General features: G+C 46.8%; 1 protein-coding gene across 2 annotated transcripts in view; it reads right to left on the bottom strand.

Annotated features, from left to right (window-relative positions):
* Window positions 1-13,561, bottom strand: part of ASTN1 (astrotactin 1) — a 345,625-nt gene that overhangs the window by 169,505 nt on the left and 162,559 nt on the right. Inside the window, exons 5-7 of one of the 2 annotated variants that reach the window (XM_043486036.1) lie at window positions 12,555-12,662; window positions 7,748-7,897; window positions 6,237-6,404 (exon numbers count right to left, since the gene is read on the bottom strand). In XM_043486036.1, the coding sequence (XP_043341971.1) occupies window positions 6,237-6,404; window positions 7,748-7,897; window positions 12,555-12,662 (426 nt within the window). Of the gene's footprint in view, window positions 1-6,212; window positions 6,405-7,747; window positions 7,898-12,554; window positions 12,663-13,561 lie in introns of both variants that reach the window. The other variant, XM_043486035.1, reaches the window with a different exon arrangement.

Below are 13,561 nucleotides of genomic sequence, written 5' to 3'. Positions count from 1 at the left end.
GAGCGAGGAAAGGTGAGGAGGGTTAGAGTGAGTCTGGGAACTAGTCAATGCCCCTCACCAGGTTTTACACACTTCTTCCAGGATGGGACTGGCCTGCACAAAGATCTGGCATGGAAGGAATTTCAGTGACCATCTTGGATGGTGATTAAAACTTGATTTAGCTTGGAAGCCCATCCTCCTTGCAGACTCATAAAAGCTACATATCTTGAAAAGGGCAATGAAGGTCTGTGGCCAGAAATGATGGGGGCTGTGAAATCCAGCAGGTGTGTGAAGCCTCCACAGCTGCCCATATGGCAGAACAAAGGCCAGGAATGGAGCAGAGAGGGAGACAGAAGTTGCTGAAGCTAGTCAGTCTGTGTTGCCATCAGAAAACCAATCAACCAAGATACAGCTGCCACAAAAACCCTTAGAAAGTACAGGAGAAGTCAACACCTGGCTGGATCCAGGCAGGACACAATTCCAGTAGTTTGCTGTTAGCCCCATGTGACCAGAGACACACCCAGGGTTACCGACCTGGGAGGATCTGGGAGAGAAAGTCAGCATGCAGTTGCCAGAGGGCTTCCAGGCTAGGAGCTTTAGGTACAGAATGTCCCACCCAAATAGCATGGCAGGAGAATGGCAAGGGGAGGCTGGAACAGAAAATAGATCCCAAGTTTCTTCTAGCTCTAGGCCTTCTGCAGATTCCTGACCCATCTCTAGGTCTGTGTAGCCACCCTCCATAAACCATGCTGGGACGACATAAAGAGGGCATAACAATGCTTATTTTTCCTCTGTCCTTTTTCTCCTTCCCCGGTGTGTTATTTTTGTATAGCCACCATAAAAAAATTACCACAAACTTAGTGGTTTAAAACAAGAGAAATTTACTATCTTGCAGTTCTGCAGGTCAGAAATCTGATGTGAGTCTCACTGGGCTAAAAACAAGGTGTCCATGAGGCCATGTTCCTTTCTAGAGGCTTGAGGGGAGAATTATTTTCCTTGCCTTTTCGACCTTCTAGAGGATGCCTGCATTCACTGTTTCCTCCACCTTCAAATCCAGCAATGGTTGGTGGAGTCCTTTTCATGTTGTATCACTCACTCTGGCCTCTTCTCCCTCCCTCTTCTACTGTTAAGCACCCTTGTGATTTCATTGGGCCTACTTGATTAATTCAGGATACTCCCCTTATTTTAAGATCAGATGTCCCGCAACCTTAATTTCATCTGCAACTTGAATTCATCTTTGCCAGGTAACATAACATTTTAACAGGTTCTTCAGATTAGGAAGTGAACATACTTGGGGGCCCATTACACCACCTGAGCACCAAAGAACTGATGCTTTCAAATCATGGTGCTGGAGAAGACTCTTTCTTGAGAGTCCTGTGGACAACAGGGAGATCAAACCAGTCAATCCTGAGGGAAATCAACCCTGAATATTCATTGGAAAGACTGATGTTGAAGCTGAGGCTCTAATACTTGGTCCACCTGATTCAAAGAGCTGACTCATTGGAAAAGACCCTGATGCTGAGAAAGACTGAGGGCAGGAGGAGAAGGGGACAACAGAGGATGAGATGGTGAGATGGCATCACCGACTCAATGGACATGAGTTTGAGCAAACTCCAGGAGATAGTGAAGGACAGGGAGGCCTGGTGTGCTGCGGTCCGTGGGGTCACAAAGAGTTGGACACAACTGAGTGACTAAACAACAGTCCACAACACCCACCACACCTGGTGCTCCAAAGCTCTGTGCAGGTGATGAGTAAACACACACTTACGTTTGGAACGTGTTGGAAGGATGCCGAAGGAGAGCTTCAGGCACTGGGGCGGGGGCGGCGGGGTGCTCCTTTGCAGCGACTGAGCACCAGTGCTTGCGTGTGTGTTTGTGTGTGTGAAAAAGTATACACGTGTACTTGCACAGTTCTACCCATCCATATGGGCAGAGCCCTCAGCACGGCTGGGAAAGCACATGTCCCAACACTATGGCATTTCCAAGTGAGTTAGCTGGAGGACTGCAAAAATAACGTGGGCTTGACTTGCCGCCAATTCCCACACTCAGCTCCTTGGAGAAAGGCTCTAGGATGGAGTGTGGGAGGCGATAAAGTTTCTTGCTGATGAGTGTGTGGGATGACCACATCATCCCCTGCGCAGACAGAAGCAGGGCAGGAAGGGGGAGGGTTTCCAACCCCAGCATTGATGGAAATGGAAGTCTCTGCAGCCATCATTTCCCAGCGGCTACCCTGAATGAAGATATTGCACCTTAGTTCTGTTGGGGGTTCTTGTTTTAACCTCCATCCCTTGCTTTCCAGTTGGAATTTCATTAATTGCCACAAATACTGGGAAGCCACTGTCGGGGAGGGGTTTCCCAAAGGCATCTGCAGTGAGGATTAGCAATGAGACATCAGGAGGGGCTGAAGAGGTGAAGGGAGTTTCACTGTGGGCAAGTAGCTTCTTCAGCTTCCGACTTGGGGAACAGGGATGTCCAGCAATGGTGACTGGTGAATAGTGTTACAGCGACAAGTGTGTTGGCTTTGACCTTTACGACCCCACTTCTGTTCTGATTTCATGGTGGATAGAACACCAGCTCTGCCTGCGGTAGCCTTGGGACTTCGGGCAAGACATGTACTTCTTAGGGAATTTGAGCACTGACCTAAAGTAAGGAGGGGTTTATCTCTAAGACCGACCAAGTTTAAAACATCAATCCCTCTTTCCACGTGTTATTCAAAGAGCTTCCTGTTCTTTAAAACCTCAGGTGAAGCTTCCAAGACCCTTTGGAGGCTACAATTCTCTCAGAAATGACTTTAACAAGTGAGATGGGCCAGGGTCTCCTCATGCAGGTCAGAGGGGGCCAGAGACTACTCAGTCGCCTGGAGAAGCCCCACCACTGAGATAAGCCCGCTTTTCTCTCCTGAGCACGCTGGCTTTTGGGCATGGTGCACAACCCATCTGTCTGGTTTGGTGTTTGCCTGACAGCGTGGGAGGAGCAGCATGTAAGCACAGTCTTAGACATCAGATGTTTAAAATGCTGTGCTTTCTCCTCCATATGGGGGCCTAGAATCTCTGCGATGGGCCCACATAACAACAACTTTTAGACCTAAAAAGGTGAACTTTTGATGCTGCAGTTACCTGTTATTCCCCCAGAGAGCTGCAGCAATGGATTATAACAGAAGTAAGAGCTAGGTCTCTTGGAAGCAACTTCTACTGATATCCTTACAGAGTGGCACCTGACTGAGATGCATCTGTATGTGTGTGTTTACATGTGTGTGTGTATGTGTGTGTGTGTGTGCGTGTGTGCGTGTGTGTATAGGAGGAGGAAGAAGAGGGGGTTGTGCATGAGGTACAGAGAACTGGAGGAGCTGGCCCTAGACTCCAACAGCGTTTCACTTGGGGGTCTTAGATGTCAGTACATCCCCTTCCCTGGTTCTAAGGCATGTTACCATGCCTCTGGTAAGGAGAAAAGGAAAGATATACCCATCTGAATGCAGAGTTCCAAAGTATAGCAAGGAGAGATAAGAAAGCCTTCCTAACTGATCAATGCAAAGAAATAGAGGAAAACAATAGAATGGGAAAGACTAGAGATCTATTCAAGAGAATTAGAGATACCAAGGGAACATTTCATGCAAAAATGGGCTCAGTAAAGTGCAGAAACAGTATGGACCTAATATAAGCAGAAGATATTAAGAAGAAATAACAAGAATACACAGAAAAACTATACAAAAAATATCTTAATGACCTGAATAACCATGATGGTGTGATCACTCACCTAGAACCAGACATCCTGGAGTGCAAAATTAAGTGGGCCTTAGGAAGCATCACTATGAACAAAGCTAGTGGAGGTGATGGAATTCCAGTTGAGCTATTTCAAATCCTGAAAGATGATGCTGTGAAAGTGCTGCACTCAATATGTCAGCAAATTTGGAAAACTCAGCAGTGGCCACAAGATTAGAAAAGGTCAGTTTTCATTCCAATCCCAAAGAAAGGCAATGCCAAAGAATGTTCAAACTACCACACAATTGTACTCATCTCACATGCTAGTAAATTAATGCTCAAAATTCTCCAAGCAAGGCTTCAACAGTATGCAAACTAAGAACTTCCAGATGTTCAAACTGGATTTAGAAAAGGAAGAGGAACCAGAGATCAAATTGCCAACATGCATTGGAAAAGAAAGGGAATTCCAGAAAAACATCTACTTCTGCGTCATTGACTATGCTGAAGCCTTTGACTGTGTGGATCATAACAAACTGGAAAATTCTTAAAGAGATGGGAATACAAGACCACTTTACCTGCCTCCTAAAAAATCTGTATGCAGGTCAAGAAGTTAACAGTTAGACCCAGACATGAAACAACAGACTGGTTCCAAACTGAGAAAGGAGTATATAAAGGTTGCATATTGTCACTCTGCTTATTTAACTTCTATGTAGAGTACATCATGCAAAATGCCAGGCTGGGTGAAGCACTAGCTGGAATCAAGATTGCTGGGAGAAATATCAATAACCTCAGATATGCAGATGATACCACTCTTAAGGCAGAAAGTGAAGAGGGGCTAAAGAGCCTTGTGATGAAAGTGAAAGAGGAGAGTGAAGAGGCTGGATTAAAACTCAACATTCAAAAATTGAAGATCATGGCATCCAGTCCCATCCTTTCATGGCAAAGAGATGGGGAAACAATGCAAACAGTGACAGACTATTTTCTTGGGCTCCAAAATCACTGCAGATGGTGACTGTAGCCATTCAATTAAACGATGCTTGCTACCTGAAAGAAAAGCTATGACCAACTTAGACAGCATATTAAAAAGCAGAGACATTACTTTGCCAATGAAGGTCCATCTAGTGAAAGTTATGGTGTTTCCAATAGTCATATATGGATGTGAGAGCGGGACCATAAAGAAAGTTCAATGGTGAAGAATTGATGCTTTTGAACTGTGGTGTTGGAGAAGACTCTTGAAAGTCCCTTGGACTGCTCAGAGATCAAACCAGTCAATCATAAAGAAAATCAGTCCTGAATATTCATGACGGGACTGATGCTGAAACTGAAACTCCAATACTTTGGCCACCTGATGAGAACTGACCCATCGGAAAAGACCCTGATGCTGGGAAAGATTGAAGGAAGGAGGAAAAGGGGATGACAAGGGATGAGAATGTTGGATGGCATCACAGACTCAACGGATATGAGTTTGAGCAAGCTCCGGGAGTTGGTGATGGACAGGGAGGCCTGTCCATGGGGTTGCAGAGCACTGGACACAAGCAACTGAACTGAACTGAACTGAACCATGCCTCTGAGAAGGAGCTATCTGTGGTACTGAATCTACTGGAATTAGGTCTTTATAAAGAATATCATAGATGAACTCCTTCTACAATGAAAGTGCAAAGCAACCTGGGATGAAGGTTCCATATTCCTGGTATCTTGGAGTTCAAGAAGCACTGTGAACACCCCAATGTATACTGTGTCTGAATTCAAACCCTCTCTCAGAGCAGTTCCAGCCCCACTGGATAATATAACAGCCTGAAAGATGCCTATACCCTTTGGCCCAGTAATCTCTCTTCTAAGATTTATCTGAAGAACATGACTTCAAACGTGCCCTACATTTATGTGGAAAGATATTCATTTTAGTAGTATTTGTAAAAATTAAAAATTTAATGCACCCTAAATGTCAAATAATACAGGACTATTTAAATGAGCTATGATACAGACATACAATGGAATACCAAATGGTCATTAGAAATTACATTATTGAGGATTATTTAGTGTTTCTAGAAAATTCCCGTGATAGAATGTGTGAAAAAAAAATCAAGAAAACTCTACAGGACTTAGTGTGTTTACAAACCTCTAAGAATCAGTCACTGTAAAAGATCAGAAGGGAGGACATTAAAAATTTTAAATGATTTCTCCAGGAGATAGAATTATAGATGAGTATCATTTTCTTCTATACGCTTTTCTAAATTTTCCAAATTTTCTGCAATAAACATGCATAATGATTTCAGCCCCCATAGCTGATATCCCCTGACTGGAGGGAAACGGGCTGTGGAGGTCATCCTGAGATATCTGTGGGGCTTGTGGCTATAGTCAGGATGCTTCCAAGGCTTCTCCCAGAAGATGACCCACATTTCAAGCCAACATGCTCAGGGGCCCACCCACATGCTGCCAATCTTCACAGCCTTGGCTCCCAATGATAATGGGTCAATCAGGAGGGGTGGCCTGGATTTTCAGGGGGTGGTTGCAAGAGGCATGAACTCTGACAGTTACCCGCTGCCCGATGCTCCCGCCTACCAGTTTCGGGGTCGCATTGGTGTTCACAGGGGTCCAGGAGCCGCCGGGCACAGAGGTCCATGGCCCAGGGCCCACTGGAGTTCTGCTGAGAGAAGAGAACCACTTGGGCAGGGTTCAGCCAGTCACTGGCATCCAACTGGCTCCCCTCCAGCAAGATGAAGCGGCTCCCTGCAGGGGGAGAGAGAGGAGATGTGCTTGTGTGTGCACACAACATCCACCACCCACCCCTCAACACACATACACATGCATCACAGAAGACAGAGTAAGGGATGCTCTGCAGATTAGCCCCAACCCAAGGTCATTACCTCTACTAATCCTGGCCCACAGTGAGTCAGAGCGCAAGGAGTCGGCAGACAGACGCTCGGCCACCTCTTGGACCTCCTGCCATATCATCCCTTGCTGACTCGCCCCATCCCATCTCTACTAGGGTGGACCCAAGGGATAGAGGGACAGAGCAGCTCTGTGACGGCTGTGGCATGGCTCCATCAGACCCAGCCACAGGCGCTGGCACTCATCCAAGGAACAGGGACCTGCTGCCTGTCTTCAGTTGCCATGAAATAGCAGGCTCTCTAACCCCCTGGACCGTCCCCACCTGTTTTCAGCCTTAACAGCAACTGAGAGAACAGACATTAACAAGTCAATTAGGTGCTCTGGGCTTTACTAATTCAGGGACTCTCCAAACCTATATTATTCCTTCATTATATTGGGGTTCCCCTGGGTGAAAGTAAATTATTGCTTCAGCTTGCTAGGCTCATAGTAAGTTACTGCAATTAGGAATTTCTCACCAGGCATACCAATTGGAAACATGACTGATACTTCAACACTCGACCATTTCACTTAGCTTTTCCCCATTCAAAGGCTAAGACAATCTTGGTGGCTATGTACCTATAGCCAGTAAGCTCTGCATTTATCCACCAAGTGAAGTGAAGTCGCTCAGTTGTGTCTGACTCTTTGCAATCCCTTGGACTGTAGCCTACCAGGTTCCTCTGTCCATAGGATTTTCCAGGTAAGATTACTGGAGTGAGCTGTCATTTTCTTCTCCAGTGTATCTTCCTGACCCAGGGATAGAACCCAGGTCTCCTGCATTGCAGGCAGATGCTTTACTGTCTGAGACAGGTGCTTATTGAAAAGCAAACAGAAATGGGCACAGAGAGGAGAGAGTGATCTGCTCATTTTTTTTTTTTTAACATGTTTTATGATTCCATCAGAAATGGACATGAACTTGGGCAAACTCCAGGAGATGGTAAGGGACAGGGAGGCCTGGCGTGCTGCAGTCCATGAGGTCACAAAGAGTCAGACACAACTGGGCGACTGAACAACACCACAATCTGATTTTATCAGTGGACAATCTAATTTTGTCCTATGTCTTTCTTATCTGGGTTCATTTTTTTTTTCTCACTAATAGTAATAGGTCACAGTGCACCCTGGCTTGTCTGAACCTTCCATGCCCACCCTGAAGCCTTCCTCTCTGGGTGGGGGAGGAGGAACGGAATCCTCAGAGGTGGGCTTACCATCAGCGATGAGGTGCTCTGGGACGTGCAGGGTGATTCTGACCACGAGCGGGCAGCTGACGTGCGAGGAGCACACGAGGCCGATCACGCAGCTGGTGATGCTGATCAATGTCAAGGTCGTCTTGTTCACAGGACTTCGGGGAGAGCCCACTGAAAACAAGACGAAAGCAAAGCATTTGGTGGCAAGCATCTTGGCAGTGAAGGGCCTTTTGCTGCCCGACCTGGCAAACAGGGGAGGGGGCGTGCACACACAGCCCAGGTGGGAGATGTGTCTAAGTCCACGAGCTCAGTGACCTTCGCCTTCAGGGAACGCCGTGGCATCGCCTGGAGTCAGAGGGGACTGGGCCACAGGTGGTTGTCAGGGTCAACAACGGTCAGATGTGTGTGAGTTCCCGTGCACACCTCCTGAGACAGGGTCACAAGGGAACTCATAAAGGAGGGCGCTGTCACCCTCGACTCGGCTAGCTGGCGGGCTCTAACCTCTTGCTCAAGGGTGGTGGCAAGGCTTTCACCCAACGCTGGAAGTCCGTGCACTTTCCATGGTTTTCCACAGAGGGTGCTCTCACAAACCAGTTCCTCCACTCCTGGAGCTCAAACCACCTCCCACCCCTAACCAGGCGTCCTAGGGCCTGGAAGGAGGAAAGCAAGGAACTGGCTCTTGTCACACCTGAAGGCTCTCCCCAGTCCTGCAGTCCTTGGGGCTCGGTTATAAACGGAGGCTTAGAGATAAGATAAGAAAGCTGAGGGATAAGAAACATACCCAGGTAGGCAGGGACAGGGCTCAGAAGGGAGGTTTTGGGGGTGTGTTTTCTGTTTGGGCATTAATAAGAGGGACCTTTCATAGATGTGGGAACTTAAGAGAGCAAGGCAAGCTGCCAATAAAATGTGTGGATCCTATGGAGTTATGGTCTGTGTAAGTACTTATTACTGATAGCAATGAAAGGCATCTATTTTGGCCGGCAATGTGCTCAGTGTTTTTACATACATGATGTTAAACATTTGCTTCCTGACGATGTCTATGAGTCTGAACAGAGACTGCCCACTTTACAGATGAGGGAAATAAGGCTCAAAGGGATCAGCTTTACAGTGACAGTGAGCACTCAGGCAGTGTGATTATGTGTCAGGCACCAGGGTCCAGGGTCTTCCATGGGTCACATCATTTAACAGTGATGCAGCCTAATGAGGCAGCGCCCATAGAAATCCTGCACAGAGACGCCACAGGGCCAGCCCAGAGTCGGGCAGCTACCAAGGAGGGGAGCCAGAATCAGCACACAGGTCCAGCGAGGTTATGACCCCCAGACAATTCACTATTCACTCGCTGGGCCCAGTGAGGTCTTTGGAACCACTGTTCTCAGGAACACAGGGAAAGATTTGGTCTATGGATGCACACATCTTTTATGGGAGCAGGTTCCCTGAGCGGGTATGTTGGTAATAGCTGGGAAGGAGAGATTCCAGAATTGCAGGTGGCCTCTGGATCCCCTGTCCCTTGTTATCTGGAGATATTCTATTCATGTGAGTATCCTTCAACATGGAGCCTGTTTCCCACACTTACACACTCTACCTCCAGCCCACACCAGGCCCGAGCAGCAGATAGACCCACTACCAGAATGGCCCTCAGGCACTCAAATGCAATACCCAGAACTGGGCTCTCCGCCTTCCCTCCAGTCCTGCCCACGTCCACTGCCCAATGAATGGCACTGCCATCTCCTTGGTTTCCAAGTTCAAAAACCCCATCATGTCTAACTTTTCCTTCTCTCATAAGCCACATCCTCCCTGTCACCAGTGTCATGAGATCTTTTTCTCATTCTGCATCTGAAATTTTTCTTACTCCACCCTCTGCCTCCCTACCTGTGCCCATCATCTCACCCACAGACTGTGGTCATAGCCTTCCACCCAGTCTCCCTGGTCAACACCCCGCCCTCCCCTACTCTCATCTAGCCTCCACGCTGCCCTGGAGGGATGGTTCACGAAGCTGAATAGACCAGGGACTTGGCTCTTTAAAAACCTCCCATGATTCCAACTGAAGTGTCAGGCCCAAGTCCTTCAGTCGAGGCGGTGGACTTTCTCCTGATCTTCCAGCCTTGTCTCTGAAGCAAACCACAGGCTTGCCCCGGAACCTTGATTCTAGTAAACCGTTCACTGCGCTCTGACTAGACAATTATAGTTTATGTCCCTGTGACTTTGCACATATTATTTCCTCCTCCACAGAATGCCATTTTGTCACCTTGTCAGCCTATTCTTCAGGTCTCAGCTCAAACAATATCTCCCTGTAAACACTTCCCTGAAACCTTCAAGAAGAGTTTCTCACTCATTCCTTGCTCTCCCTCCAGCCCCTCTGCACCCTGCTGTTACAGCCCTTCTCACACAGGGCTGTCACCGTTCACAGGCACTTGCCACTGCTCTCCTGTGACAGCAACCACTTGCTACACAGCCTCTTGTCTCTCTGGTCCTTCTGCAGCATCAACCCATCACCCAGCATCTCTACCGGACTTCACAGTTTCCAGGGGTTCCCTTTGACCTACAGTGCTGGTGGCGGTTTAGTCGCTAAGTCGTGTCCGACTCTTACCACCCCATGGACAGTAGCCTACCAGGCTCCTCTGTCCATGGTATTCTCCAGGCAAGAATACTGGAGTGGATTGCCATTTCCTTCTCCAGAGGATCTCCCCAACCCAGAAATCGAACCCAGGTCTCCTGAATTGTAGGCAGATTCTTTACCAACTGAGCTACAAGGTTTAGATGCATTTGACCTACAGAACCAAGTGCAAACCCAGTAAATGGTTTGCATGGTCCTCTGGCAGCTAGCCTGTTACCCACCCACATCCCTCATCTCTTGGTGTGCCTGTTTATTCAAATCCTGGATTACAGCTGCCATACGGAACTCCTTTTCCTTGCTCAAAAATGCCATGTTCTTTTGTGCTTCCAAGGCTTTGTATGTGCTCTTTTCCTCTACTGAAATGCCCTTCCCCTAGATTTTTCTCTTTCAAGAAATTCTATACATTGTATACAAACCAAGGCTAGTTATTTTCTCCTTTTTTGTCTCCTTTTGCTGCCAGGTAGAATTAACTGTTCTCTCTTCTGAGTACTCATTTTACTTTATTTATATTATTAAATTAAGCCTTATCACTGTGCCATGTTTTCACATTTCTACTACCGAACACAAAGCCTGACCCATGGCGTGTGGGTTATAAAATTTCCTGCTGGCCTGATTGATGTATCCAGTTCAATTCAACAAACACTGGCGAGCATCTATTACAGGCAAAATCCCTCACTAGGCACTTTGGAAAAATAAATTAGACATGCCCATCCATAAGAAGCTTACAGTCTAGTTAATCGCAACAAACAGTTGATTCACTAGGAGAGCTTGGTATTTTAAAAGGAATAGTTTTAAGCTGCAAAGAAACTCATTCTAACTCATTACTATAGATTTTCCTAAGCAGGGTTTTATTAAAGCAGAAACCCACCCTGCTTTGCGGTGGCCTAGGGTCGATGGGCCTAGGTCAACTCTCTGCTGTATAGAAATATGTAATGAGGGTCAAAGGTCCATGTTCTCACCTTAGGAATATGGGGACATCAGAGATTAGGTGGCCCAGAGCCCCACTATCTCTAGAGGAAAGTGGTGGGAAGAACTTTTGTACTGAGAGGCGCAGAGCCTGCAGAAACCAGAACTAAGGAATTCACAGAGCTTCTTTCAGTCTCTGGGAAGAATTTCTCAGTATGTCAGGAACTTGAGTGGAGGTGGGAGAGAGCCAAAAGATATGTGTTTACTGGGGGGCATTGGTTGATTATTGTCTGGGGGAAAGGTCACTGACTATAACACAAGGTGATGTCAAATACCCTCCAATATATCTCAAGGGGCCCCTGTCTAAAATTACCTAAGATGAAATGTTGCAGAAACCCCAAGGTTCCACTGTGGAGAGTTCTAACAGCAACACAGTAGAGATCTCATAATGCCTTGTCAGTCACCATAAGAGCACATTTTAATATAACTTAGCCCTGTGCATGAGGTACTGCTCACCCATTTAACATGGAAACGGAGGCTCAGAGAAGTTGTTGTTCTTATCCAATATCACACAGCAAGTACATGGTGAAGCTGATTGGTGCCTGAACACAGACCTCCCTCAGCGATGATGACGGTGAGACCTCAAGGTCAAAGGCAGTGGCAGCCACAGCTGCAACAGCCACGCCTGAAGCCACTGAACATCGGCGTGGAGAGGCGTGGACTGTGGCTGCATGGTGAACAACTCTATCGATGCTGAGAATGAACGAACCAAGCCGGGTCCCGCCAGAAAAAGTGAGGGGACTTGGATTATGGGGCTCCTGTGATTCTGCTGGGTGGATGATTAAAGGCCAAAAACCATTACACAGGTTTTTTTCAGGCCACGTGGTTCCTCAACTATCCCACCCTGTAAGCCCTGTCTGTCTCACTCAATCTCAGGATGGCTGGGTAAGCACGGGTACATATATTGTCTATTTTTCACATAACACACTTTATCAACTTTATTTCCTATGTCTAAACAGTAAAATATGACTCCTGAGGCTTCCAGAAGGAATTGAGAGTCTTCTGACCAAGAAACAGCCTTTCAAACAACCTGGAAACCTGTTTGAGAGTGCCATTATCTGGGAGAGATGATTCTCTGAAGTCTTCCACTCTAGGCTCTTCCTTCCTCCTTAGGAGGGAACACCAATCTTCCTGCAGAAACTGACTTTAGTCCCCAGAGCCCCCACCTAGACCCAGCACCTCTGCAGCTCCTTGCCTTCCCCTCCCCACCGCCCCTCCCTCCCCACTTCACCCCTCCAGCCTTCCTACCTCTACTGCGCCTTCGGCTCCGTGAGGGGTCAGTGTAAAAGGTCAGTTGGGGATCATTTTCTGCCTCCGTGCTAGAATCCCCTTCAGGGTTCAGGAAGGCGGAACCAGCTGTAGTAAAAAGACAAGAGCTAAGAAAATGTCTTCAGTTTTGTCTTCATGACACCAAATCACTGGGCAAGCTCAAGGGAAAAACGAGAGCAGGGTGACTGACAGTCTCGGAGGAGGAGCCACGGAGACTAGAGCTTCCTGATACACAGATGCGTTGGAGAAGCGGATCTTTATGTGACGGCCATCCCTGGGGCCCTTCCTCCACCCAGCCCATCCTCCTACCGAGGAGGGCCACCTGCCAGAGAAGGACGGCATGGATGGCAGGTGGACAAGGGGAAAAGGGAAACTGTCTTCATTACACGTCATGACTCTGGTGGATAGAGACTGGAATCATGTCTTAAGGGGCACATGTTGATATGTTTTAATATTTATATTTTTTCTGGTTCTAGGTTTTAATATATATTCAACATGAAAAAGAGAGAAAAAAGACAAGAGACCCCAAAGGAACAACCTTGATGTCCTCTAAACTGGAGAAAGACTCTGTGAACATTTAATGAATGCACCCTGTCTTTCTTCTCATATGGAAGCAGATAAAGGTTTTTTAAAAGTTCCCCTTAAAAATGGCATTCTGCTGTACCTTCTATTTTATAACCTCAGTTTTGCCCCATTGAATAGATGGTGGGCTACTTTCCATATTAACAGATATAGATCTACAGTATCATCTTAAGTCACTGGATGGGAGACAGATGTACAGGTAGTTAAGCAATTCCCCACTGATGGACACTTAAGCTATTTCCAATTTTTCGCTCTTTTAAACAATGTTGTGATGAAAAGTCTTTTTACACACATCTTTGTGCACTTGTCCAGTTATTTACTAAGCATAAATTCTCACCAATGAAATTACTTGGTCAAAAGAATTGGATGTATTTACATTTTTGGTAAGTAGCACTCTAGGCACG

This window comes from Cervus canadensis, chromosome 13 (assembly GCF_019320065.1).
Source record: "Cervus canadensis isolate Bull #8, Minnesota chromosome 13, ASM1932006v1, whole genome shotgun sequence".
NCBI lineage: Eukaryota > Metazoa > Chordata > Mammalia > Artiodactyla > Cervidae > Cervus > Cervus canadensis.
Note: the sequence above shows the minus strand (reverse complement) of the source record. Positions and strands in the feature narration are given on the sequence as shown.